Consider the following 27718-nt stretch of genomic DNA (forward strand, 5'->3'; position numbering starts at 1 on the left):
AGTTGACTGTGAAACGACTGATAGGGCACATACTAGCACATTGTGTTCAACCGCGGCCGAGAAAACGTTTCATATAATAGAAAACTTTATTTTAACAGTTCACAGAAATACCTTTCCACAGAGAATCTATAAAACTAACCACACAGACTAAATCCTACAGATAAGTAAGGAAGTAAGTATGCTGTTGGCCTCGACTTTATCAAATCTTGCACTCTGGTAAAGAATTTCGTGGGTTTGGGACGCCTAATGAATGGCAATGCCACCTCTCCTTATGACATAGATACTCCAGTTGTATAAAATTGCAATTCGGTAGAAAAAGAAAAAGATTACACAATTTTGGTTAACACTTTTAGTGGATTAAGCTTCAAGATCACCAGATCCTACACATCCCATAATGCAGCCCAATGGCATCTTTTGTTACACCTCGACAAGCTCCATGTCCACAGTTTGCAACACATACTCTTTATTGAAGGGGCCCTCCACTGAGAGTCAGAGAAGGTCCAATGTAAAATGCTTCTGAGTCCAGTGCTTTTGGAGTCTGAACCCTACGAGGGAGTCAAAAGTCAAGACATGTCTGCCTGCGCTGCTTCAATTCAAGCTATTCTTTTTCATATCTGTCTCTTGCAGATCCCCCAATTGAAGTATTTCTTTAAAAATAAATTGTCTCCAACCCTAAACTGAGGTTAAACTAACGTCATCACAGTTTATTTTTTTAGACATAGGAGAGTTCCTCCAGGGGGCGTCCTGGCTGCCTTTGGCTTTAAGATGCATACCACTATATTAATATGTCCCTGCATGGTATAATATATGTATATATATATATATATATATATATATATATATATATATTATATACTTATATTGTACAATGTTAAATGTTAAATTGTTAAATGTTTATACCTACATCTGTTCTACTTTTTATTTTTTGTGGCCCTTGTTTTATTTTATCTCAGAGTCACATGAAAAGATTGATAGCTGCCTCTCATGCTTGCAGCTGGCTAGCTTAGCATAGCACAAAGACTGGAAACAGTGGGAAACAGCTGAGTTACCCCTTTAGCACCTCTAAAGCTCACAAATTAATTTATATCTTTTTTGTATAATCCATACAAAAACACAGGGTAAAAATTACAATTCTCTGTTTTACAGGGGGTTGTCTGCATTAAGATACAGCTCCTACTGGTAACGTCTACATAAGTTCAGTTGTAGTGCATATGTAAAAAAAAAAAAGAGGGGCTCTAATGAACATTAGAGGTGCTTGTGAACTGTTTATGTTACCTTTGGACAGAACCATGCATCCTATAGCTTTTCCCCCCATTTCCCTTCTTTATGCTAAGCTAAGCTAACCCTCTGCTGGCTCCACCTGCACAGTTACCGTACAGCCACGGGAGTGGTATCAATCTCCTCCTCTAACTCTCGGCAAGAAAGCGAATGAGCACAATTCCCAGAAAACTCTTATTTTAAGGTCAAACTAAATATGTCACTCAGTTGCATGCAATTATGACTGATAAAAGAATAGTTTAAAATCCAAACCACATATAATAACAATTCAGGATGAGTCATCCAAGCCACCATTCAACCCTTGCCCTTTCTGACAAAGCCTGAAAGCATTCGCAGACATCATCTCAAAGCAGACACTCCCTTGGCCTGTTGAACAAGTTTTTAAATTCCACAGAAAACAGAACTACATTGACATAAAGACTGGCATACGCACAATAAATCAACACACACACACACACACACACACACACACACACACCCACACACCGTCCATCATCTTCAATCAGACTTCGAGCTGTTCAGAAAAGCAGGTCCTCCAAAAGGTAAACCATTAAACTTTGGGGTTATTTTTGAGTTAAGGGTGGGGTTTGGCATGTAGTGCTGATGGTTAACGTTAGGGTAAGCCTTCAGGTAATGACTGGACGTCTATGAGACATCCTCATAGCTGACGATGTCAAGTTTGTGTCCGTGTAGATGTTAGACAAAATGTAGCCTTCTTTCCACTTGTTGTTTATGTAAATGTGGACATTTTTCAAAAAGTGTCCTCCCCCACATTCTTTTCTCGTTTGTGACATCGCAGGTAAATCACACCTTTGACGGGACGACAGAGAGGAAAAGGCATCGATGGCATCTATGGCCTGAAGAGAGTAAAGGCATGTAAAGGCATGGGGAAATCGTCTGACCATTTCTTACTGGAGCCGTAACTATAGAATCAAAGGGAACAGTGAAATAAAGAGGCCTGATAACTGATAAACATGATGGTAAGAATCAACTCTTTCTATTGCATATGAATAGTCAAATATGTCTTTTAGGTTGGGCCTAAATGATACAGATTCTAACTTTGGAGGGTGTATCTGGTTCCACCTTTTTTCTCCCTCCACTTACATTCAGAGATTCAGAAACTCACATGTGAGGTGCATGCAGTGGTAGAATGTAACTATATATATATATTTACTTAAGTAGTGTACTTAAGTATAACTTTGAGCTACTTTAACTTTACTTCCGTAAAAAATATAAATTAACAAATCAATTCTGATGTATCTTTAAGGATTAAGATACCCGGCACTGTATAGGAGCCCCATATTTAAATGTATATAAAGATCTGAGTGTTTCTCCCACCCCTGATTAAATGCATTACCAATTCACTGAAAAAAATACTATTTGTTATTGGATATTATATCTGGAGGTCTGTACATTAATAAGTTACATCAGACATTTTGACTTGTCATGAGGGAAAGCGCAGCCAGTTAGCCGGTAAGATTTCGGGCCAGGCATTGACACATGAGCTCAAACTGAAACAGCAGCATCAACCAAAGCACCAATGGGAAAATGCTGGAGTCCAGTTTAACGTAACAAACCAGTGATGTGAGCTCATGAAAACATGATTGCACCAGCGCTGCAATCCTGCTGTTGAAACAAATGTCCAACTGTTGTACTAGTAAGATGCTTTTAGACACAAAATGTCTATTGCAATGTAGAGGTCAACAGTGAGAAGCAACAATTACAATGCAAAGGGAAATAGCAGTGTTGCAGGAAGGCTTATATTGCTCTTGTGAACAATGCAGATCTCAACTCAGCTGTTGTTTTTCTTTTACAACGCATTGCAAACATATTTTTTTCTTTGGCGGATAGACAGAGCTTGGATCTCATCACATAATTGCACAGTGCTTATTAACTTGTCTGCCAACAGTCTGTCAGAAAAAAAATGGATCTACAGTAAGTCACCGTGAATGTGATTACTTCCTTGAAGGGTGTGATACAATGCATATGTATATATATATATATATATATATATATATATATATATATATATATATATATATATATATATATAATGTTTTTATTGTACTGTGCTCTGGATTCAGAAAAAGTTTGTCTGAAATCATCAAAATTGATAAACCGGAACGGCAACAGTTACCATGAGCATTTTTAGTTTTTAGTTTTTTACAGCAGACATTTTGACTTGGAAAACACAGGTGTTACTAATAACATGAACGGTGGCTCTGTTCTGTTCAAGGGTCCCAGTAAGTCATGGTAGTGTGACAGTGATGCGACACGCACACCTGTGCTTTTCATACTATGACATCAAAATGCCCTCGATTATTCTTCATGACAAACAGCATTTAGCTTCAAACACAAATTATGAACATCTGTCTCCTGTAAAAAGTATGGCAATCAAGACTTTTAACCGGGAAAAGACGGTCCCAGAAAGCCCCACGGACAATGTGTGTCAACTGATTTGGGGTAATTTCATTGACTAAAAGAATGAAGAAATACGTACCACTAAAGCACAACATCAACTGACATTATAAAGGCCTTTAGGTCTGTTCTGTGTCTTAAAGAGGGCGCCAGTGTCAGAATCTAATTCTTCATTATACCAAAATCCCAAATCCATAAATGAAATGAGGGATATGTGTGGTGATCATTCACTTAAATGTGTTGAGGGGTTTGAGTTGCTGAAGAGCAAATATACAGTGTATTATTTAAAAAATGTAATCATGTACAAAGAGAAGGACAACACAGCGATACAGTGCACGCGTCGCAATCTTAAACCAAGATTGTTTGGTAGCCTTTGCTCTGATCTCAATAGTTGAAGTACCAGACCATTCATTTCTACCCCATAGACGCCCAAACCCCCCAGGACAAAGTGCCCAATGAAGTCTACTATCACCAGCTCCTTTGATGTCGGACAGTTGGCCTACGAAGACCGGGATGAACCAGTGGTAAACATGAGTTCCTGTTCAAAGTGGTTCATCTGAATGCATTAATCGTTGAATGGTGTTTGATGTGTCGTGTTTCATCTTTTGAGGAAGCGGAGAAAAATAGAAATCCTTGAGCTTGAACTTCTTGGTATAGACTTGATGATTATTGAGCAATATGTTCTCATGCACTACTAGACATTTTGCTTCACTTAAGTTGTTTTTTTTGTCAGCCTGCTGTCACAGATGGAAGCCAGTCAGAGGTTAAAGTCAAGCCTGTGCCTCGTCCCAGGTCTCGAATACAACCAAAGTCCCAGTGTAACAACAACAACAACGACACTGTTGACTATGCAGACACGACTAGCAATACAACCAGTGTGGTGGTGAGTGGTGATATTGTCTCTAAGATTAAGTCATAATAGTGTGTATGAATTAGCATGCATTCATTTTTTTGTCATTTCTCTATGTCATCAGAGCTCCCAACTCAGTGAATATCCTGCAGACTATAAGACGCCTCTGCCTGTACGCCCTCCTCCTCCCAGACCACCTCGAAGCAAATGTTTGATCTCCAGGAAACCCACAATCGACAGAGGCAATCACTATATGACTTCAGTTTCTGAGCCAACTGTGAGGGCATAACGAGCTTCATTTTATTCCTTAAAACCGTGCTATGTGTGTTTTTACTAGAAATATTACTTAAATGATACAAAGGCAACTGTAGAGCTACAGCTTACTTCCTCCTTCTTAATTTCTCTGCTAGAATCCAGCTGTCAATTCTGAGAGAACACAATCTCCAGCACCACGGCCTGAACGGCCCCCTCCTCCCTCCATCTCTTACAGTTCAAGCTCTACAATGACGCTAAAATCTGAGGTAAGGGCTAACATGTTTCACCTCATCCCAACCTTTATGTATGATATGTACCACCTGTAATGTGTTCAATAATGGGGTTTTTTCTGTCTTTTTAATATCACGGATAGAGCGACAGTGATGAGGGTCTGCAATCCAGTAGTCCCCACATCAGCTTTGTGCCACAATCTCCAGTGTCACCAGCTCTCTCTAACGAGGAGGTGAACCTCTGCGGGACTTATAGTACAACGGTAAATTACAGGCTAAAAGTTATGCATTATGGACTCAGTGTTTTCTGTGAGTGTGGGTAAGGAGTAAATATTCCAACTCTACAATCAACATCAAGAAAGCTCAGCAACCGTGTTGGAATACGTTCAACGTTTTGGTCACCTTCAACCGCGTTATGTAACCACGGTGTGAATGTCTTTGGTTTTCAGGCCACAGAGAGACCTGCAGTTCCGCCTCGACCCGGGCAGTCCTCCCTCGTCCGCTCTGACTCCTTGGGCGGAACCTCGTCTCCACAGGTATGAGAGCTCCTGCAGAATTCAGGTGATGAAGGGGCCAAAACACAGACACAAAAGGTGCAGAGAGACGTGTGCTTTTTCCTCATGCTCTAATAGAAAATATGACTTCTACAAAGGGCTTCTCTATTTCAGACTGTTCTGTCAGTCAGCCTGAAATGCAGATTTCGGGAGGGGCGGCCCAAGTGCTGTTTGTACTGAAAGTGGCATCCAAGTTGATTCAAAAACAAGTAATTTCCCCTATAAATCGAAGAGTCTCCTAGATCGAGAAGAAGAGAAGGCACCAACAGAGTATCCTTTGAAAGGCTCACTTTTTAGTTAGTTTAGGAGATTATCAAAGATAATGACCTGCCATTCTCATGTTAGTTGGAATATTACTTACTTAACTCCCTCCATTATTTCATTCAAAATCCATAATGTCAATCTAATGGTGAAGTTTACAGAAAAGTCAGTAGAAATCATTGTCTTTCCCAGTCAAACCACGTCATAGCTCTAGTGCAAAGCTGCAAACATGGCTTAATATTTGTATCTCCATAGAAAGACCATGTTCCTGGAAGTGTGAAAAAGACCCCAAACCATGTATTAATGGTATGCTCTGGAGAAACCCTGTTGTTGTATCTTTGAGCAGCAGAGTTGAGCCACAACGTCATTTTCTTTGTTTATTATTACAGACCAGACCACCACCACCGTCCTTCTTCCCACCTCCACCTCCTGAACTGGAGGAACCAGAGGATACGGACGTTCTGCCAGAAGACGTAGATAAGATGGTGAGATACAGATCACGTCATTGACAATAGTATGCTCTTAATCAATTCTGATCCATTAATCTGTGTCCTTTAAACACTACCAGTCACTAGGGAGGCCAACAGCAGGCTACCAGACTGGGCACTACTCTCCTCATCAACAGACGACTGAGGATGCAGAGGTACAGCTTTTTATTAACATTTGAACCAAAATAGCGAGCTTCATTTTATTCCTTAAAAGACTGCTATGTGTGTTTTTACTAGAAATATTACTTAAATGATACAAAGGCAACTGTAGAGCTACAGCTTACTTCCTCCTTCTTAATTTCTCTGCTAGAATCCAGCTGTCAATTCTGAGAGAACACAATCTCCAGCACCACGGCCTGAACGGCCCCCTCCTCCCTCCATCTCTTACAGTTCAAGCTCTACAATGACGCTAAAATCTGAGGTAAGGGCTAACATGTTTCACCTCATCCCAACCTTTATGTATGATATGTACCACCTGTAATGTGTTCAATAATGGGGTTTTTTCTGTCTTTTTAATATCACGGATAGAGCGACAGTGATGAGGGTCTGCAATCCAGTAGTCCCCACATCAGCTTTGTGCCACAATCTCCAGTGTCACCAGCTCTCTCTAACGAGGAGGTGAACCTCTGCGGGACTTATAGTACAACGGTAAATTACAGGCTAAAAGTTATGCATTATGGACTCAGTGTTTTCTGTGAGTGTGGGTAAGGAGTAAATATTCCAACTCTACAATCAACATCAAGAAAGCTCAGCAACCGTGTTGGAATACGTTCAACGTTTTGGTCACCTTCAACCGTGTTATGTAACCACGGTGTGAATGTCTTTGGTTTTCAGGCCACAGAGAGACCTGCAGTTCCGCCTCGACCCGGGCAGTCCTCCCTCGTCCGCTCTGACTCCTTGGGCGGAACCTCGTCTCCACAGGTATGAGAGCTCCTGCAGAATTCAGGTGATGAAGGGGCCAAAACACAGACACAAAAGGTGCAGAGAGACGTGTGCTTTTTCCTCATGCTCTAATAGAAAATATGACTTCTACAAAGGGCTTCTCTATTTCAGACTGTTCTGTCAGTCAGCCTGAAATGCAGATTTCGGGAGGGGCGGCCCAAGTGCTGTTTGTACTGAAAGTGACATCCAAGTTGATTCAAAATTACAGTTTTATTATTACAGACCAGACCACCACCACCGTCCTTCTCCCCACCTCCACCTCCTGAACCGGAGGAACCAGAGGAACCTTCGGATACGATGTACAGTGAAATAGAGCACCGTCCCTACCTGGACGTTCTGCCAGAAGACGTAGATAAGATGGTGAGATACAGATCACGTCATTGACAATAGTATGCTCTTATTCAATTCTGATCCATCAATCTGTGTCCTTTAAACACTACCAGTCACTAGGGAGGCCAACAGCAGGCTACCAGACTGGGCACTACTCTCCTCATCAACAGACCACTGAGGATGCAGAGGTACAGCTTTTTATTAATTTTAATTAAGTTTGAGGAAGTTTCATGAATGAAATGTATTGTCTCTCTACAACCAATGTCTTTTAAAACAAAACTCTCCACATGAGAGGTATACGACATAATAATAATAATAATCTGTGTCATATAATACAAATGTACAGTTCACAGAAGATGGCATTGTCTAACCAACAGAAACAAATAAAGCAATGGAAATAAAAAAGAATGATGAATAAATGATACAAAATAAAATGAATAAAAAGGGGGGGATTGTGCGACAGATTTTTGATAAGAATATAACCTGTTTTATTCAGGACATCAATGGGCTGTTGAGATGGTTGAAAAGAGTATCAAGTAAGTAAGACATTTTGTTTTCTAGATAGATATTGCGTCATTTTCTTGAAGCCTAAAGAAGCATCAAACGTTATTGTATTGACTGCCAATAATTTGTCATTTTAAATGTGCGATAAATCAATAAATCAGTCACCATGCAAAAAGGAGCATCCCAAGTAACAAAGAGCAGGATCAAAGTGTACTTCAGCTAATCCAGCTCTGTGCTGTCACTCCAACAGAATATGATGGCATGGCTTCATCAGTGTATGGCCTCAGTATAGAGGAGGAAATCAGGTAACCACAAAGAAACTATCATATGAATTCCTTCTTGTGCACAAACTGTGTCATTTTGGTGCCATTAGTTCTGTGTTACAACATGTCTAGAGGAAAAAAACTGCTTCAGAGTATGCAAAGTAGATAGTTACAGTTTTCTGTTGAAGAGTTCGAGATATCTAATTGCAACATGGCTTTTTGCGTAGCAAAACTTGAATGTCAATGAAACTTAATTGGCTAAACAATTTCAGAAGTGAATGAGCCAGATAAAGAAACAGGTTTTCTTGTCACTGACCCTATGCAGATCGTTAAGCCAGAGAGCGGTGAATGTGAGAAAGGCCCTGCGTCTCTACAACCTCCTCATGATGAAACGCAAGGAAAGCCTGCGAGACCTCGTCACGGAGTTCAGCTCCATCTCCGACAGCCTGGACAAGATGAAGAAGAAGGGCAAAAGCATGGACATTGCTGGGGGCACCACAGGTGCTATCGGAGGGGTGACCGCAGTCTTGGGTATCGCCTTCGCTCCAGCGACCTTAGGTGCCTCGCTGATTGCTACAGCCGTTGGTGTTGGTATGGTAGCGTCCGCTGGGGGCATTGGCGCCCGCTCTGCCATGGCCAAAAAGAAGATTGTGAATAGGATGACAGTTGAGAAACTGGTATACGATTATAAGGGGAACGTTGTCGATCTGGAACACTGCCTGGGCTTTATCCTCAGTGGGATGAATGAGCTTCAAAGGCACGACATTGCCAGGTTACAGAGGGCAGGAGCCCAGCCGGATTCACTGAAGATGGCACACCTGTCACAGTTTGTGTTAAAGAATAACACAACCAAGGATAGGGGAACTTCTCTTACACACACGTGTGGGCTGTCGTCAGAGAGACTGCTTCTGGCTTTTGCGAAGGAAATGGATCAGTATTTTACGGAAAATGATGGTCAGACACTGAAGAAGTCGAGTAAAAGCAAGTTTTCGGGTAGAGTTCGCCTGCTGTCTAAAAATCTGCAGGAAGAACTATTTCACCTGAATCGTATGTGGGAAATGTTTGGTTGAATCAAAGAGCTTTTTGTTGGTTTGTGTGTGTGAGTGAGAGAGACTGGAGAATAAATGCCTTATTTACAACTTATATATTTAATCAACATTTTATATTAATATATATATATATATATATATATATATATATATATATATATATATATATATATATATATATATATATGTATTTGTAATAATATGTGACTACTTACAATATCTACTTTTTAAAGAAAGTTCCAAGATTGTAGTTCTACTACTATTCATGGCTGTGATAAATAAAACCGCAGAGTTAATGAAAATATCTCTTTTTCTAAATAACACCATTAGTACCAGTGGTTACTTTTTAGGACGACAGTAGCGTATGCATGGAATGCGGAACATAAACAATGGCGGAGTGATAATGTGGGCACTGCGGAAGGATACCTCCTGTCCTTGCTTGAACTATATCAGGACCGTGCCACAACACGCGCCATCTTCTTTTCCGAGAAACAACAAACGAAGGAACATCATTGTCGAACATCGCTCTGTTGGCCGAAATGGCAGTGTAAAAGTGCGCCGCGACCCAGCCGCCAACCAAACAGTGCATCCAACCAGTGCACTGAGTCACTTCCAAATCAGAAACATGTCGTAAGTATTATTATTATTTTTTAACATTTTGTCGATGACAGCTGGGCGGCCTACTGTGGCCGCGTGTCTCGGCCTGACGTCACCGAGAGCACGACGCTGCATCGTATTCAATTCCAGTTAAAATTCGTTTGACGTTCACATTTCTTTTGACTTTCTCTGAACCGTTGTATAGTTTGATATAGGGACGTGGGGTTTTATTATAGTTATGGGTTAGCTACTGAGATGACGTAATACGTGCCGTTAATATGAAATGTAACAGTTTGTATTTAATTCAACGTACCGAGACCCTTTAAACCTAATTTAGTCGTTAAGGACTATTTCTACATGTGTATAAACCGTTAGTGTCAGTGTCACGAGTGTCTGTGTGGCGGCCAGAAAATGTTTCGTTAATTCTTTGTGTCAAAATGGCGGCTTCGTGTAGGCGTATTGAGGACAAAAGAGGTAGCTGTTTTTTTATAGTGAGGGAGGAAGGCGTAGGCTCGTGACGTCTGTCTGGAGGCAGACTAACGTCAGAGTCACAAGACTGGGAGCTGGGTGGAAACACGTGACGTGAGCAGGTGCACTGCAGTGACGGGGGCAGTGTTGCGCCAAAATGTGATTTGCCTGGAGGCATTATTTTCATACTAACATTGTATTAGGGCTGAGTGACTATTATCTTCATTATTATCTTCTCGATAAATTGATAAGTTCTGGTCTATAAAATGATGTCATCAAATGTCTTGTTTTGTCAACTACTCGAATATATTCAGTTTACTGTCATAGAGGAGTAAAGAAACCAGAACATATTAATTTAAGAAGCTGCAATAAGAGCATTTTCACTGAATGGCTCAAACTGACTAATTGATCATCAAAATGTGGCCAATTAATTTAATTGTTGATAACTAATTGATTCATTGTTGTAGCTCTATACCTGATTATTATTATTATGATTTACCCACACAAGTTCTTTGTGCACACAGCACAAGTATGAATGACTAATTAAAGGCTAAACCATTAAATATGTATATAGCCTTTATTAAAATAAGTATATTTCTACAATATTGATGTTTAGATTTTCACCACAACTTTCTTATTTCTTCCCTTATTCTCAGGTCCTTTGTGGAAACCCTCACTGCTGCTGCATCCGACAGCATAAAAGAGTTCGAAACTGTCCTACCCTCGTCACACACTCCCTTTGTGACCAACAACAGCCACTATGACCATGATGATGACAAACTCACAGTTTGGCCTGGAAGACATGGAGGCCCTTCTCTGGGGACCTTCCTCTCCCATGGCTGACGCCACAAGCTTCTCGACTTCGCGCCCTGACCAAGAAAAACAACAGAAAGGAGGAGGGACCATGTTGGAGGGCGATGCTTCCCCTGTGTCGCCCCTCGCCTCCTCATCGCCGTCCTCTTCCTCCTCTCCTCCTCCCTTCTACTCTCCACCTCCCTCGCCGCTGGCCGTCCTCCTCCAGGGGGACAAAGCTGGGATGGAGTCTGACCTGCTCTCCCTCCCCTGGTTGGGCCACCCTGGTCCTCTGAGACAGGCCGTCTCAGATGACAGCAAAGGTAATGACGGCCATCTTTAAAGCACCCATATCAACATATTTGAAGCACTTTTTGAGCACCATCTCTCATTAATATACTGCCTCATTTGCCTCCACAGCGGATATGTTCGGTGACCTGGACTGGATGGCTGAGAGGGTGGATCTGTCTGAGTTTGACCTGGACTCTCTGATTGGCTCCTGTAGTCCTACTGAAGAGTCCCCCAGTTGTCCAGAAGACCTCCTAGCCGCCCTAGATTGCCCCATGGAGCTTGACTCCCTTCCAATGCCCACTCTCTTAAGCCCTGCACTCTCGAGTCTTCCCTCTGCTTGTCTTCCAAGTATACCTCCCCCTACCCCCCCCACGGTCTGCGCAGATCCTTGTGTCATTACAGTGGATGAGCCTGAATCGTACATTGAAGAACAGGAGGGCTTCCTGCCCCTGTGTGTCCCGGAGCCCCAACAGGAGCTGGAAATCAAATCTGAGCCGGCGTCTCCAGACCCCCCTTCCCCCTTGGTGGATTCTCCCTCCTCCCCAGCCTACACCCTGGACCTGGGCAGTGAAGTGGACGTCACGGAGAGTGAGGTGAAGCCAGTGGTAGCTTCTGTCGTCTCCCAAGTCCCGAGGCTCGTGTTCTCCCTCTCACCGACCCGCATTGTCCTCGTGCTGGCCCCCAAAGATGAAATCGGGATCACCACCACCACTGTAACTACCACGTCACAGATCGTTCATTCCTCCCCTCCTCCAAAGCCCTCCAGAAGCAGACCATACCCCGAGCCCACATACAAAGCTAGTCCGCCATCTCCCAGTGCCACCACTGTCAAAGTCAAGTCCCCCCGGGAGGCAGATGGAGATGAAAGGGCAACTTTGAAGACCCCAAAATCCAAGAAACTGAAGAAGATGGCGCAGAATAAGACGGCCGCCACACGTTACAGGCAGAAGAAGAAAGTCGAGCAGGATACGCTTCTTGACGAGCATTCTCTGCTGGAGAGGAAGAACCTGGAGCTGAATGAGAAGGCTGAATCCTTGGCCCGGGAGATCGAGTACCTGAAAGAGTTGATGGAAGAGGTCAGCCAGGCCAAGACCAACAAAGGTCTCGGTGCTGACCCCTAGTGGTTGGACCTAACAATGACATAATGACGTGTGAGAAGAGAGTAGGTTCAGCAGATTTTATTTCTTTTACACAAGCAAGTATCAGTAAAGTGTTTAGTCCACACAGCAAGTCTTGGATCCACAATCCAGTATAACTGGTGTTTTTCAGAGTACCTCCTTTTTTAAATATCTAACACTGGTACTTTTATCATGTTTAGAGTGGTTAAACGGAAGCAAGTATTTTCCATTCAGTATATAAACTTGTGTTTTTTGTAATGTATCTCAATGTTTCCCATATCTGGACCTCAGTAACCTGCCAGTAGGATGTATTTAAACCATGTTTATTATAGTACAATGGACCATCTGTATTATGAATCTCTTAATAAAGAGTCTTAAATGAATGAATCATTTGGTGTAATTCCTTCTGGGGCGTCTGTAATGGATATTAGCATCACTTAACACATGAGCACCATCTGACTTATAGTTACAGTGTACATAATCATTCACGTTCATGAACACTATTATTATGGCATATGGACACTACTGATCATATCTCCGGTTTAAATGTAGAGTTAAGTTTACATCGTAAAGCGTGACCGGTTTTGAGAGTTTTCCGTCTGGTCAGAGTGTGACCTCATCCTGCACAAAGACTCTTTGTTCCCGGTCCGATGATGCTAATGAACCTGCAGATGTTCAGCTGACTGGAGCCTCTTTCAAACAAACAAACTGGGAAGAGGATAATGGAGCCGCCTGACCAGCAGCGTGCTGCAGACACAAGGGAAATCAGTTTCAGATAAAACTGACTTGTTTTAGTGTCTTCTGTCCCTCTGTGTGCATCAAATCCTCCACATGTACGTGTGATAGGAGTCTGGGTGAGTAGAAGAGCATGAGAGAGGGATAAAGAGAGTGCTGACCTCGGCACGGCTTGAATAATATTACCAACAAAAATGCGTGTGTTCAGCCTACAACTGTCTCTGGCTGTGCACCCTGTAATTGGTCCAGGCTTTGGTCCAGATAGCTTAGGGACGATCTTTATCTGGAGGCACGCCAAAGTCAAGATGGTGCAGAGCTACTTACAATAGGACAAACATTTACTCCAGACCCCCCCCCCCCCCCCCCCCCCCCCCCCCCCCAAAAAAAAAAAACAACAAACTTGGCTAACTGCAGACGCCTTCATTTTTCAAGGGACACATTTGGTTTCAGTTGACCTAGAACATTGTAATTACAACTGTAGGAATGATATTAAACATGCGCTGTAAGAGTATAGTGAAGCACGGGGCTATATTAAGATGAAACGTGGAGAGCAAAGAGGCAGAATCAAGATTAATACTTTCTGAACAGCATATTCACAGAAGGCCAGACTTCCTTTTCAACGTAGTGATGATGAGTATGAGGCCCCCTACAGAGTACAGCACAGAAATCCTACAGTTTGTACCAACATTTCTTTGGCAACGGTATTAAAAGGTTAAACTTTTATTTTACTGGCCATGAGGTACTTTGTACTGCCTGAGCCTTAATTTAAGTTTTTTTGTTCTGCGATTGCATAAAAACTTAATACTCTAGAATCTAGAGTATTAACTCATTATGCTACTAGAGTCTAAATTATTATATTATTTCACATTGTTTTTAGAAATGTTTTCACTCTGTAATTATCCTCATGGTTATTATTCTGCGGGTTATGTTCTGCTCAGTGACACCTAGTGACGAACCCGCACATCTACTACCTCCACCACAGAGCGTGCCGCGTACATGGAAGCAGTTATTATTGCACTACATCAATGGGAACAAAGCACATGGCAGATACAAAAAACAAACAGTAGTTCAATAATAAGACGAACGCCACAAATACACAACAATATATCCATATCTTTTATTGTTGTCTGAGGATGAGCAAAGTACTGATGACACAATCACCACTTAGGAAGGACCACACAGGAAGTAACATCACTTTGGCCACAGAGAAGTGGGAGAACTTACACAGTGCAAAACGCTTCGCTAAAAAGCATACGACGTGACATGTTTTACACTGTAAATATACACGGCTTATACAATATATTCACAGGTGAAGTGGGACTCTAAGACTCCGAACGAATGTTTGAAACATTCTCATATCAAATTGTAAAGTCATGCTGGTCACATAAGGTGCTGCGGTAGCCTACGTCACTATGGAGCACAGAGTCGGTAAAGCACAGGGGAAGCAGTGTCAGGGTTTCTTTCATAGGCTACATCATTTGTAGAAAACAAGGTTTTACAGCATGGCAGTGGTATCGGTCACATATTATATATGCTTTTATTTGTACCTTTCAGAGTGTACATTTTATCTTGTCCATTTTTTTTCTTTTTCCTTTTTTTTTTTTGCCATCGTAAAAGTGTGATGTCATACCAGAAATCCACACGGAGCTGCTCAAGCAGGCGTCAGAGCAATAGGAAGTGAGGTTGCCTTCAACTCTATAGGCACTCATTTATCTGCATGCGCTGTTTTAACATGCCTCAGAGAGCTGAATGTGTGTATATATATATATATATATATATATATATATATATATATATTTATTTATTTATTTATTTATTTTCAAAACATCGCAATTGAACAGATGTCTCACTGATGTAGAAAAAGGTAGTAAAAGCCCTATGTGAGCTCGAATGGTTCATGAGGTTATGTTGTTTCAGTAGCATGCTAAAAGCTTGATGTAGCCTATAGGATACTGCCCTGCCGCAGGGCTGCACAGTACTCCCACTCTCACGCTTTGATGCTGAGGCACGTAGCTGAATCTACCTTGTCGATAAATGCACTGGATGCGTGACCGCGGACAGCGAAGCAGAGCCAGCCCGAGCCGCTCCGCAGGGATCTGACGCGGCACACAGTTTCAATACGGCCAATTTCCTGCAGCTGTCCCGAGCTCCTCGTGAGCATGAATGACCACAGCGGAGGCGGGCTCAGATGGACTAGATTTACCTCTGTAGATGGATACAATTTAGTTTTTCAGCACGCGAGAACCAAAGGAACCAATTACAACCAAAAGTGCAAACACTGACTCTCTTCTACTTCCAGCAAACTAGAGCAAATACTCACAGGACAACTCCACTCTGAATTAATATGTGACTTACGTCTGCAGTTTAGCAATCAGCATTAATCAGCGTTTCTGTAAATGTAGCAGATTTTGCCCTGGAGGAAGCAATTCAACCCTGACTCCCTGAGCAGAAACGAATCAAATGTTAACGCAGAGAATTGAACTATCACTTGTGTCTCAACGCATACTTTTATGATTCTGAGATGCACAAAGAACTCAGGACGCTCCTCTCTTTTTTTCTTTTTCTTTTACGTTCGTGCACGCACATGATTATTGTTTGTCACACTGTCCATGTTTCGGTTTGGTATTCGGTCGCTTTCACTCAAACCATTTCCTTTGAATGCTTTTTGATTCAAACTAATTCGAAGCGAATGACAGAAATGGCACTTGATGTAGAAGGGGGATGACTGCGTCGTAAAGTCCAGTCCAAATTCATGACACAAGTCATCAGTCTTGGTCTTCCAATAACCAAGACTGACAAACTAACTGCAGACAAATCTGACTGGTCATGATAACATTGTCTTCTTTTGGTTTTGATTTTATGCTTTCTTTTTGTATCGGTTAGTCTAATAGACATAGTTACAATGACGAGTAATTCTTTACTCTGCAGTGTTGAAGCGGGGTCTCTTTAGCAGCAGTTGATATCTGTGTACATGCTCATGGACAGGGATCCAGCTCCGGTCCCTTGAAGCAGAAGCAGAATTTTTCTCCTCCTCTTGGGGCTGGAGGAGAGTTTGCGCTTTCAGTCCTGGTCGAGTTTTTTTTCTCAGTGATCAGTTCGGTTCGGTTCTAACACAGAGCTCCTCGGGACGAGACTCCCCGTTTCAAGTCGTTTGTTTTCCCTAAAAACTCTTCGGAGTCGGAGCGGGGATGTCTAGATGAGGTTTAAGTTACGTGAGGTGGTGTTTGGGCCTGTTGAAGACCGGGAACAAGGACAGAAAACGGGAACGCTTTGCTTTTAGTGTGATCGTGTCACTGTAGCTGGCATCCTCGACAGTCGTCCTCAGGCTCGGTGTTGTCAGAAGAGTAAGAGCTCTCCTCGCTCACTGTCAAACGCAACACAGGTATATTAGACAGATGTATAATATGACATATAAGGGATTATTAGTATAATGCAAACTTGTGTGACTTACACCACTCGGTCTGTATGGGCAGGAAGGCCTTGTCCCCGTTCTCTCTGATCATCTCCTCCATCTTATCCAGCAGGACTGACACACTCCTGTCCTTGCCAGGGATCTTACTGTCCAGGACGTGGTAATAGTTCCCACAGAACTCCAGTAGTCTTTGCAGCTCTCTCCCACCTCTGAGAATGTGCTCCTCGATGGGCGTGCGGCCCAGCCAATCACCACAGCTGAACAGCACCATGGTGTGGAGACACGCACTGTCACCAAACAGAGTCTCTATGTGAGACAGGAGCGTCCTCCTCTTCCTGGCTGTGAGAGACGAGACGACGGGGAGGACCAGCAGCAGGGTGTGGGGTCCAGGTCGAAGGAGGGCAGCTCCGCGCTGGGACTCTTGGCGGATGCGCTTCGGGGTTCGCCTCACCGAGAACCAATCCCAGCCTGGCGTGTCGACGATTGTGATCCGCCGGCCGGATACGAGTGCTTGCCTCCTTAGACACAACTCCGTCTCCTGGCCCGACTCAAAGTACCGACGGCCCAGAATGGAGTTCCCCACCGAGCTCTTTCCAACCCCCTTCCACCCTAACAAGAGCAGTCTCAACTCTAAACCCAGAGAGACAGACAAAGACAGAGCGAGATATGGAGAGGAAGTTGGTGAGAGAATGAGAAACCATTTGGAATATGGATGGCCCGCCTTAGTCGACTAGATCTCTTTAGTCGATTAATCGGTTGGTTTGGTTCTAAGTCGACTAAGAACTCTTTAGTCGATTAATCGGTTGGTTTGGTTCTAAGTCGACTAAGAACTCTTTAGTCGATTAATCGGTTGGTTTGGTTCTAAGTCGACTAAGAACTCTTTAGTCACTTAATCAGTTGGTTTGGTTCTAAGTCGACTAAGAACTCTTTAGTCACTTAATCGGTTGGTTTGGTTCTAAGTCGACTAAGAACTCTTTAGTCACTTAATCAGTTGGTTTGGTTCTAAGTCGACTAAGATCTTTTTCGTTGATTAATTATTCTTTATGCTGTTTTTCATGCTGAATGACTTCACTGTCCAAGAAACTTATGAGCACATCTCTGGTAAACACAAGATTCAAAGTGGTGCTTTAGTGTGATTCTTTGAGGAGAAACGCATTTTTTACAGATCAATCGTTCAAATCGACTAATCGATTTGTCACCAAAATCGTATGAGTGTTAGTCTACAAGGACAGCCCTATTAGGAACATGGAAAAAAAACGATTGACTAGAATGAGTAAGCTGTTTCCTAAAACATAAATTATGGAGTGTTTTTTTCTCTGGAGAAGCGTTATGACAATCATCTCTCTTCTGTACCTTATGACGCACTCACTTACACACACACACACACACACACACACACACACACACACACACACACACACACACACACAAACACACACAAACACACACACCTCTGGGAGGTCCTCCGATCATCTGATCCCTCTGTCTGACGTGCTCCTCCATCCTCATCCTCTCCTCCTCCAGAGCTCTCCTGGCCTGCTCTTCCTCCAGTAAAATCAACTCGTTCACCTCAAAGTACCAGCCTGTGTGACAGCAACAATAACTAATCCATTGTTTTCAATCGGTGCATTCATTAATAATGCAATAATATGACTTCATATTACATATCACTGAATGTGAAAAACAAACCTTGGTTGTCAGTGATCATTTCCTCCACCTTTTCCATCAGCTCGGGTACCTGTGTGTTGTCCTCTGTGTCTTTCCGAGTGTTATCGAAGGCATGGTACCTGCAAGTGGATGAAAAACACATTTTTAAAGGGGCACTCCAGTTGTATAAAAACAGTTGTATAATCTTAGTGATGTCATCAGGGTTAGTGAGTCAGGATATCTCGGCCTCTGCTGCATTGTTATTTTTTGAATCCGTCTTTCGTCAGTCCCCTGACTTTACAAAAATTCAATACTAAATCACTGGAGTGCCCCTTTAATCAATGCAAACCAAATGTTATGGTTTAAACAATTAGATAATTACAGATGCAGAAGTCAGTCGTGAAAAGAGTACTCCACCACCCACAATGCAACTTGACTGCCAACAGTTCAGTGGGAGTTTTGGGTGTTATGCTGGTAGCGGCTAATATTGCTCCAGATTTTATTCATTTTTCAAACTTGTAGTCATCAGCCCCATTGGACGCTGACTCAAGTGACATCACATGAGGCCATTTATCAGATTTTGAGCAGGTCCTTCTGGAGCCGCAGAAGGCTTATTACAACATTTTTCACATATGCACTAGTAGCCTATACTCTCCATACAGTTCCCCTTCAGCTGCCTATTTAACCACAAGATACTGTAACTATTTGTGATTGTTTTGCTTGCATTAACAAAGACTTGACACAGACTGTTTAGAGATTGATTTTCTGTGAACTCAAAGAGAGAGGGAGAGAAAGAGAAACACTGTACCTGCTTCCACATCTCTCCACCAGCCACTGCAGGGACTCGCCAGTGTTCGCTATGTGCTCCTCAATGAAGACCCCTTTGGGCAGCTTGTCCACTCCGGTGAAGACCACCATGGAGTACCTCCAGGTCCCTCCACCCAGGGCCCCCAGCTGCTCCTCTGCGGCCCTCCTCTCCGTGTCAGTGAAAGGCTGGGTGACCGACACCACCAGCAGGATGGCGTGGGGTCCGGGAGGGCAGAGAATGGCCCCCATGCACGGCCCCTCGCAGTCCAGGCTCGGCGGGGGCCGCGTCGGGTTGTCCGACTCTGCGCCGGCGTTGTCGTTGCTGTCAGCTTCGGGGTTGTCCTCCGGGTCGCTGGGGATGGCCCATGGCGGGGTGTCCACCACGGTGACCCGTCGGCCGTAGATCTCCGTCTGTCCAACGTTGCTGTGAGTAGTCTCAGTCCCAACGTCGAAGACCTCATCCCCCAGGATGCTGTTGGCGGTGGAGGTCTTACCAGACTGTGGCCCCCCAAGGATCAGCAGTCTGCGCTCAGGGGGGTGTCGGCCCCTGGGGTCCCCTGTTCGAACACCGAGAGATTAGACTGGAGGTTCCTCACAATGATGGGTTTGTTAATTCTGATTTCTAATGATCTTTATCCTTTATTTTGTTCTATCTCTAAAGTGGGGTTTTGCCACAAAGTGCTTTTTGGAGAAGCGTCTGCATTGTTTCCACAACAACACACAGCCTTATCCCCTCTCCTACTAATGCACTCATTTCTGTCCTCGCTCCTTACATTTCCTCTATATGCCCCTCTTATCTGAGCTCCTTGTTACCTTATACCCTCTTTCACTCTTGTCCTTATCCCCCTAACCTCCCTCCCAGCATGCCTCCTTTTTGTTTTCCTCTGTCCTTTGGAGAAATTGGGTCGGAGTGGAGGAGCCTTGGACTCCGTCCAGAGAGAATGACATGTTGAGTGAACGTGATTCAGTGAAAGTTAAATGAAGGGGATAAATGTTTTGATGAACGGCATCACAGACGAATATGAATATTCGGAGGATGGCAACAGGAACGACGCCTGCTCTGTCTGACAAGAGGGGAGAACATGGGAGGAGAGGGAGGTTTATTGATTCTGTTACTCACTACTGCTGACACACTTTCCCTGTGAGCTGCTAAACACAGGAAGTTGACACAAGCAACAGTTTCCGAGTATGTTTTGGTCCAAACGTGAAACGGCTCTGAGGGGCTTTTACCCCGAATGCTGTGACTGAGTGAATGGTGATGTGATGGTGGTGGTGGGGGGGGGGGAGAAACCTGCAGCGAGGTGTGCAGCAAAGGATGAAAGCCCACTTACCAGTGTCAGAGGCAGAGGACACCGCAGCCATCTTGTGTGTAGAACCTCTGGCTTCCTCCTCCTCAGCCCCCCTCCTCCTTCTCCTTCTCGCCTCCACGGTGGATTCCTCTTCTAGCCTCTTCAGAAAGCGACGGATCCTGTGTGGCGTGCGAAAGGCTGGCAGCTCAAATGCTTCTTTGCTCTCTCTTTCACTCTAACCCTCATTCTACTGCAGTGTAGCTCACTCTACCCTCTGTTCCCTGTGTCTACTCCTGCCTCCCTTTCTCTCCTCATACCTCCTCTGCCATTCAACCTCTCCCCCCCCCCACCCCTTTTTTTTAATCTATTATCCCTCCACACCCCCTCGCCCCACTATGGCTCTTTACCGTCCTTCCCTCTGTAGCTTCTCTCCCCGCTCCGTCTTTTGTCTTATTTATCTGTCCAAGCAGAGGGGACAGATTGTGCAATGCAGGAGAGAGGAAGCCAAATCCAGCCCTGCAGCAGCAGCTCCAGAAAGAAGTCTCGTCATTTTTTTCAGGCAAAAACAGAGGAAGCTGTTCCTCCCACTTGCTCGTATCACACAGCAGCAGCAGCAGCAGCAGCAGCAGCGTGGCACTGTATGCAGACTGCAGTCAGGAGGACAGATAGAAAGATGGATAGACAGAGAGAGAGAGAGAGAGAGAGAGAGAGAGCGAGAGAGAAGGAGAGAGAGGGATACAGAGAGAGAGAGGGATAAAGGGAGAGAGGGAGCACTCTGTTCTCTGTTTACAGCTGGATGTATTCCCCAGCTGCTGCATCATGCACAAACACAACTATTTATATGATTCCCGCAGATCTAGAAACACTGCGAGGCAGGGAGGGGATGTATGCTGCATGAATACATTTAAATATTGATATAAGACATGCAACCACCGCTTACATAATACACAAAAGCTCCCATAAATAGCAGATGACTGTAAGAGTGATATCTACGTTAATTGCATTAAATTCAAATCACTGCCACCTTAGTGTGAGTCATTTCTGGAGGATGTTCTGAAAAATTAAATGAAGGAGCTCATGCTTGGCTCCTTAACAGCTTAATTATGCACGCTACATTGCGAGATACATTCACGGACCCACGCGAAATGATGTAGAAAAGACGGTTAAAAAAGCATTAGTTGTATGTAGTTATAAGACAGTAATAACCATGTTGATACATTTTCTAACATGTGCTGACGTAACGTTACTTGCACGCGTTTTTGTTTACTCTGTTGCGTCGCAGCTGTTTTGAACAAAACCAATTGAAGAGTAATTAGGCGGTGACCTCAGTCGAGCCTCCCCGTGACAAGTGTCGCACGCAGACCTCGCCGTACACCGACTCGTAGTGTCGTAAAACTACGCTCCTCCCTGTCCATGTGATGCTACAAGCTCCGAAAGCGGCGCGGCTACTTGGGAAAGCTAGCGTGTGTAGGTGAAGCTGCGAGGCAGACTTTTGTAGTTTTAGCGGACACCAAGTCGTCTCACAAACATGGAAGGAGCTGACGAGTTCATGAAGTACCGTTCCCCGCTGGTGTCGAGATATGCCAGCAAGGAAATGGCCTACAACTTCAGTGACAGGAAGAAGTTCACAACCTGGAGGAAGCTGTGGATCTACCTGGCCAAGGCTGAGAAGGTTTGACACATTGTAGCTTGCAGAATAGCAACCGTAACCTGTGTCCCTGCAAGAGTTTTGTGTATATATGCGCACTATTCTTCATGCTTCATGCACTTAAGTGTGCGACCTTCAGAGAGCCCTATCAAGTTCCCTGCCCTAAATATAGTTTTATGAAAGACCCCCTTTAGGAGCTCCCTGCGGGGTTGTCAGCAGAGTTATGTGTACTCCACGTATCATACAATAAGAAGAATAACAAACGGAGGGAAATCATTTATTATAATTCAAGTCTTTTCAATTTTATCAGGTTTGATTTACACAGAAAATTACAGAATTAATAAATTTGAATGAATGACATTTACAAATGTTTGCAGTTACAGCTGCAAACATACATTTGTATTCTAGGATACCAAATATTTTTTTTATTTTTTACCATGGACTGTTTGTCCTGCATTTAGACACCAAATACGGTGCCTGTGTTCTTTACTTTAATAACCAGAGACAGAAAACCTTCACTGTCAGACAGTATCACACCTATATTCTGAATCAGTACATTTACATACTCAAACCCAATACTCTGAACGCATTTGGATTCTTTGGAAACTTTTTATTTTCAAAATGTAGGATAAATGAACGTGGGTTTGAACAATGCTTGGTATCACAGAGTGAGTCTGTGCTGATGGCTTCAGGGCTTATTAGAAAGTACCCTCCGAAACATCTCGACATTTAGCTCCATGTGACCCCTTTAAGGTCCCTCAGCTCATGTTTAGCATGCCGGCAATCAAGGTTCATCCAAAACACCCACGCTAAATTGAACCAATATGCTGGTGATTTAAAAATGCATATTGACATAATTCTGTGGGCATCACAACTACTCAAACACTAACTCTGCCGAGCTTATAATTCCTCAGAGTGAATTCTGCGTTTGTCATATCAAAACAAAGCAGGGTGGGGTGTGTGTAACTGGTGACAGACCCTCTCTCACATGCATCACCTCACATGACCACTGACTAATTAGGACTGATCAGAGTCCATCTTTTCTACATTTCCAGTGTCTTTGAGATGCTCTTCAGGGGGTTTAGCTTCGCCACATTTTGCCTGTGCAGAGTTAGCCTGAGTTAGAGGCCTGTGGCTGCCGCTGTGTGGCCTGTGAGTGGAAATAGCATGCAGTGAATGTCACAGTAACAGGAGACCCCCTCCCTGAGGGGGCTGCATGTTAATAGTCCAACAGCCTAACCGCCGCAGCCTTTTTGTAGTGTTTTTTTTTGTCATTTTCTTATGTTGGGTCACTGTTTGCTTTTGACCTGGCAGGGTTTGAAGTTGTGACATAGAGGGAAAGAAGTACTTTCAGGGGTTGGGCTCAATTTCTCAATTAACCCATTCTGTAGTCCCATCACATGACTGCTCAATCACTATAGAAAAAAACCCCCTTCAATCTAATCTAATCAGGATCTCACGAGGAGAGCACATGCCTGTCAAGACTGTAGAAAAGAACATCTGTCTCCTGTTCAAACGTCTTAAAGTGACATGTTCTTTTCTTTTTTCATATCTGCAAAGAATGAGAAAAAAAATTAAAGTAACAGGTGCTAATATAATCCATTCTCTAAATAGATTCCCTGTACACTACTAGCAGCAAAGTCCTCCCCTTTTTTCACTGTGTCTGTGTCTCCCTCCTCTCCCCGTCTCCCTCGTTCTCCTCCTTCAGGCTTTGGGTCTTCCCATCACGGACGCCCAGATTCTGGAGATGGAGAGCCACGAAGTGGACATTGACTTCGCCATGGCGGCCGAGGAGGAGCGTAAGCTCAGGCACGACGTCATGGCCCATGTCCACACCTTCGCACACTGCTGCCCCGCTGCTGCTCCCATCATCCACCTCGGTGCCACCTCCTGCTACGTGGGAGACAATACTGTAATTATGATGCACCGCTTTCTATCGATTACGTGTAATAATTCCTATTTTCTCTCCCACTTATCTCGTTGTGATGAAACAACTTCAACATGGATCAGTTGCTATGTGCACTTGAAAAAAAAAAAAAAAATTCCTATTTATAAAATATTGCACTGCATTGTTCTTATGTTCTCTAAGTGGTTCTGTGTTTCCTCCTCAGGATCTGATTATGCTGCGTGATGGATTTGACATTCTCTTGCCTAAGGTGAGGCTCAGCTGTTTGCCAGAAATCAAACAGACACACACACACACACACACACACACACACACACACACACACACACACACACATATTCAGTTGTGCATCTAATTGTGATAAGCCTCAGCTGTTCAGTAAACGAGTCAACAATGTAGACATAATCACTGCAGTAATTCTTCCTTTGCAGTGTTTTCTTACACCACACGTGGAATACATAAATAAGCTAAACGTGTGTGTATGGGCCTGAGTAACATCGGTGTGTTACGCAATAAATCAGCACTAAAAGCCGTTGCTCTTTTTTTCCACAGCTGGCCAGAGTCATTGACAGACTGTCAAACTTTGCAGAGAAATACGCTGACCTCCCCACGCTCGGCTTCACACACTACCAGTGAGTCCGAATACGGCTGCGGGTCGTCTCGTCAGACGCGTCCCGTTTGCAATGTTCCCCTTGGCTGTAATTTCTCTGACCAAGAACATGCAGCGTTTACATATTTCCTTCCTCCTCCTCTTCCTCTGCCTGCAGGCCTGCCCAGCTGACCACGGTAGGAAAGCGAGCCTGTCTCTGGCTGCAGGACTTGGCCATGGACATGCGGAACCTGCAGCGAGCCCGCGACGACCTGCGTTTCCGGGGAGTCAAGGGGACCACCGGCACCCAGGCCAGCTTCCTGCAGCTCTTTCAGGGGGACCATGACAAGGTGCACATCGTCACTGAATCACATGTGGACAATGATGGAGATTTCTAATATCAGAAAACATTTTGTTTTGTCATGGATTATAAATGTAATATTTTTTCTTCATCAGGTGGAAGATCTTGACAGAATGGTGACAGAGATGGCTGGCTTCAAAAAGTAAGTTCTCAAATAAAATAAATTCAATTCACAGTCCTCCGCCTCTAACACTGAGTCCTTTCTGTTCTCTCAGGGATGTGATTATTATGACACAAAACCAGCAGACATGGATATGATATACAGTTATTGTGTAAACTGTTAAATACCACGCCCACGATAAGGTTGGTGTTATGTGTTATTAGCCCTGATGGTGCTGTTCCCATGCTTCACAGAGCCTACCTGGTAACAGGACAGACTTACAGCCGTAAGGTGGACGTGGACTGTCTGTCCAGCCTGGCCAGTTTGGGAGCTACTGTTCACAAGGTAAGCTGCAGGATCCGGAGACGAGTAGAGAAACGTTGCCATCTAGTGGTGATTAACGGAAATCTGCATGCGCTCTTATGGACTTGCTCTTTTTTTTTACCTGACGTTTAAAGTATGAATTTGACATGAGGGAAGCACAGAGCTGACTTTTTCAGTCTCGATACCAATACCTGGGATCAACTTTTAACGCGTAAGGCAACATCAGGCTTGACTTAAACATTTCTTTCTTAGCTTTGTAAAACAAAATCAAACTGAAAAATACATAGATATGGATGTGCTGAATTGTTCTTTATTAAAACGATAGTGTCTGATACCAGATTGGCCCAGTGTCACCAACAACCAATTCCAGATTTGAATCCGTATCTGAGCGATATTAGCATCGGTGCGTCTCATCTTCCATCCGTCTGTTTGCTGCAGATCTGTACAGACATCCGTCTGCTCGCCAACCTGAAGGAGATCGAGGAGCCTTTTGAGAAGGAGCAGATTGGTACGGCCACTCATTACTCGCCTCACACGGTCACATTCTCACGCATTGTCCTGTAATGCAGGCATCAGTCAACCTGAAGTTGTCCTCCTGCTCCTCCAGGCTCCAGCGCCATGCCCTACAAGAGGAACCCCATGCGCGCTGAGCGTTGCTGCAGCTTGGCCCGACACCTGGTGGCGCTGTTGGCCGACCCGCTGCAGACCGCGTCGGTCCAGTGGCTGGAGAGGACGCTGGACGACAGCGCCAACAGGTCGACACCCCAGACACACTTATGCACTGAGATATACTGATATGCTTATGGGACGACCCACAGTGTTACTGAATCAGCTAGAAGTAACCGGCCTCTGATTTGGTCCTGGGTCATTCAGAGGCTTCTCTCTCTCTTGCTTCCTCTACATATTTACTCATTTCTCCCCCTTGCTTGTGTGCAGGAGGATCTCCCTGCCTGAGTCCTTCCTGACAGCTGACATCATCCTCAGCACCCTGCAGAACATCACAGAGGGACTGGTGGTCTACCCCAAAGTCATCGAGAGACACATCCGCCACGAGCTGCCTTTCATGGCCACAGAGAACATCATCATGGCCATGGTGCAGGCTGGAGGAAACAGACAGGTATTGGTTTGTTTATACTACAAGTAAGTTTGTAATCCTTTATGTGGTCAACTTTAGGGCTTTAAATAACATCTGTCTACATCCTTCAGGACTGCCACGAGAAGATTCGTGTTCTGTCCCAGGAGGCAGCAGCCGTGGTCAAGCAGGAGGGTGGTGATAACGACCTGCTGGCCAGAGTCCAGCGAGACCCTTACTTCGCCCCCGTCCTGGGGCAGCTGGACGCCATACTGGACCCCAAGACCTTTATCGGCCGCGCTCCCCAGCAGGTACGACATGAGCCGCCCCCTCGTCTCTACTTTAGCTGGCATCCTGACCGCTCCTCTGGCATTACAGGAGTATCCGTTTACTAATGAGGTGCAATGTGTCCTCTCGTCCAGGTGACCAGGTTCCTGTCTGAAGAAGTACGCCCCATGCTGGAGCCGTACAGGGCTAAGATGGATGTCAAGATCGAGCTTGAGCTGTGACACACACACACACACACACACACACACACACACACACACACACACACACACACACACACACACACACACACACACACACACACACACACACACACTGATACGGTGATACACAAGCCGAGAAAAGGAGACTTCATGATGGTGTGTGGCCATGCTGAACGCTTCACCTCAATAAAGAACAATCACTGGATGAATCATCTTAATAATAGTGTTTTCATTTTTGCATGCTGCATTTTAAATAGTTAAAAAAAAGATGTGATATACTCAAAATCATACTTTAATCACCAAACAGATGGTGATTAATGATAATGTGGTCATAAATGATGTGAGTAATGTTTCTATTGACCGAAACCAAAGGTCTTATGTGCTGCAAGGACGTTTATAACCTGCGCCGTCATTAAAAAAAAAGCAGCTAATTAAATACTAAAGTGAATTATTAATCCGCTACTTTATTTCTTAAAGATCGTTCCTCACCACCAAAGCCTGAATATGGCTAATGAGACTGCGTTTCACTCATTACTATTTATACTGTTCACGATGAGTGTTTAGACTTTCAGCTAACGGAAAGGAGAAGGTAAACTTTGGAGGAGAGGAAACCCTCTGTTAGAATTGGGAGGGACTTGTTCAAGAGGTT

The 27718-nt window shown here is 44.0% G+C and overlaps 4 protein-coding genes across 4 annotated transcripts; 3 read left to right on the plus strand and 1 right to left on the minus strand.

Moving 5' to 3' along the window:
- The first annotated feature begins 1735 nt into the window (after positions 1–1735).
- On the plus strand, positions 1736–9491 carry LOC137878114 (uncharacterized). Its single transcript, XM_068718231.1, has 18 exons — positions 1736–1820; positions 2078–2258; positions 4122–4220; positions 4430–4579; positions 4671–4823; positions 4957–5067; positions 5175–5294; positions 5481–5567; positions 6236–6331; positions 6415–6489; positions 6645–6755; positions 6863–6982; positions 7169–7255; positions 7499–7636; positions 7720–7794; positions 8103–8142; positions 8361–8415; positions 8699–9491. The coding sequence occupies exons 2-18, from the start codon at positions 2253–2255 to the stop codon at positions 9441–9443; spliced, it is 2268 nt and encodes a 755-aa protein (XP_068574332.1). The 5' UTR covers positions 1736–1820; positions 2078–2252; the 3' UTR covers positions 9444–9491.
- A 398-nt stretch (positions 9492–9889) lies between these two features.
- atf4b (activating transcription factor 4b) lies at positions 9890–13071 on the plus strand. Its single transcript, XM_068718693.1, has 3 exons — positions 9890–10052; positions 11144–11602; positions 11700–13071. The coding sequence occupies exons 2-3, from the start codon at positions 11248–11250 to the stop codon at positions 12689–12691; spliced, it is 1347 nt and encodes a 448-aa protein (XP_068574794.1). The 5' UTR covers positions 9890–10052; positions 11144–11247; the 3' UTR covers positions 12692–13071.
- Positions 13072–14516: 1445 nt separating this feature from the next.
- si:dkey-110g7.8 (GTPase IMAP family member 8) lies at positions 14517–20913 on the minus strand. The gene is made up of 6 exons (XM_068718882.1): positions 20621–20913; positions 19291–19846; positions 18525–18622; positions 18287–18418; positions 16875–17465; positions 14517–16787 (listed from the first exon to the last, which is right to left on the minus strand). Exons 1-6 carry the CDS (start codon positions 20649–20651, stop codon positions 16714–16716), a joined length of 1482 nt encoding a protein of 493 aa, XP_068574983.1. The 5' UTR covers positions 20652–20913; the 3' UTR covers positions 14517–16713.
- A 1044-nt stretch (positions 20914–21957) lies between these two features.
- Positions 21958–27290, plus strand: adsl (adenylosuccinate lyase). Its single transcript, XM_068718965.1, has 12 exons — positions 21958–22250; positions 23935–24138; positions 24338–24382; positions 24685–24764; positions 24900–25071; positions 25178–25224; positions 25437–25527; positions 25945–26014; positions 26114–26261; positions 26443–26623; positions 26713–26889; positions 27001–27290. The coding sequence occupies exons 1-12, from the start codon at positions 22107–22109 to the stop codon at positions 27085–27087; spliced, it is 1446 nt and encodes a 481-aa protein (XP_068575066.1). The 5' UTR covers positions 21958–22106; the 3' UTR covers positions 27088–27290.
- The last annotated feature ends 428 nt before the right edge of the window (positions 27291–27718 follow it).

This window comes from Cebidichthys violaceus, unplaced genomic scaffold, assembly GCF_023349555.1.
Source record: "Cebidichthys violaceus isolate CVI_PGR_0920_01 unplaced genomic scaffold, fCebVio1.0.p SCAF_23, whole genome shotgun sequence".
Taxonomy (NCBI): domain Eukaryota; kingdom Metazoa; phylum Chordata; class Actinopteri; order Perciformes; family Stichaeidae; genus Cebidichthys; species Cebidichthys violaceus.

What these genes read in the sequence shown, in the direction of transcription:
- adsl (XM_068718965.1), top strand. Translation starts at nt 22,107, where the DNA reads ATGGAAGGAGCTGACGAGTTCATGAAGTACCGTTCCCCGCTGGTGTCG. An exon ending in TTGACATTCTCTTGCCTAAG is followed by an intron (nt 24,383 to 24,684) that starts GTGAGGCTCAGC and finishes TTTTTTCCACAG; the next exon opens with CTGGCCAGAGTCATTGACAG. An exon ending in TCGGCCGCGCTCCCCAGCAG is followed by an intron (nt 26,890 to 27,000) that starts GTACGACATGAG and finishes CCTCTCGTCCAG; the next exon opens with GTGACCAGGTTCCTGTCTGA.
- LOC137878114 (XM_068718231.1), top strand. An exon ending in CAGAAGACGTAGATAAGATG is followed by an intron (nt 6,332 to 6,414) that starts GTGAGATACAGA and finishes AAACACTACCAG; the next exon opens with TCACTAGGGAGGCCAACAGC. An exon ending in AGTATAGAGGAGGAAATCAG is followed by an intron (nt 8,416 to 8,698) that starts GTAACCACAAAG and finishes GACCCTATGCAG; the next exon opens with ATCGTTAAGCCAGAGAGCGG.
- si:dkey-110g7.8 (XM_068718882.1), bottom strand. Translation starts at nt 20,651, where the DNA reads ATGGCTGCGGTGTCCTCTGCCTCTGACACTG. An exon ending in GATCGGAGGACCTCCCAGAG is followed by an intron (nt 17,466 to 18,286) that starts GTGTGTGTGTTT and finishes CTCTGGGTTTAG; the next exon opens with AGTTGAGACTGCTCTTGTTA. An exon ending in GCCCATACAGACCGAGTGGT is followed by an intron (nt 16,788 to 16,874) that starts GTAAGTCACACA and finishes TGCGTTTGACAG; the next exon opens with TGAGCGAGGAGAGCTCTTAC.
- atf4b (XM_068718693.1), top strand. Translation starts at nt 11,248, where the DNA reads ATGACCATGATGATGACAAACTCACAGTTTGGCCTGGAAGACATGGAG. An exon ending in CGTCTCAGATGACAGCAAAG is followed by an intron (nt 11,603 to 11,699) that starts GTAATGACGGCC and finishes TTGCCTCCACAG; the next exon opens with CGGATATGTTCGGTGACCTG.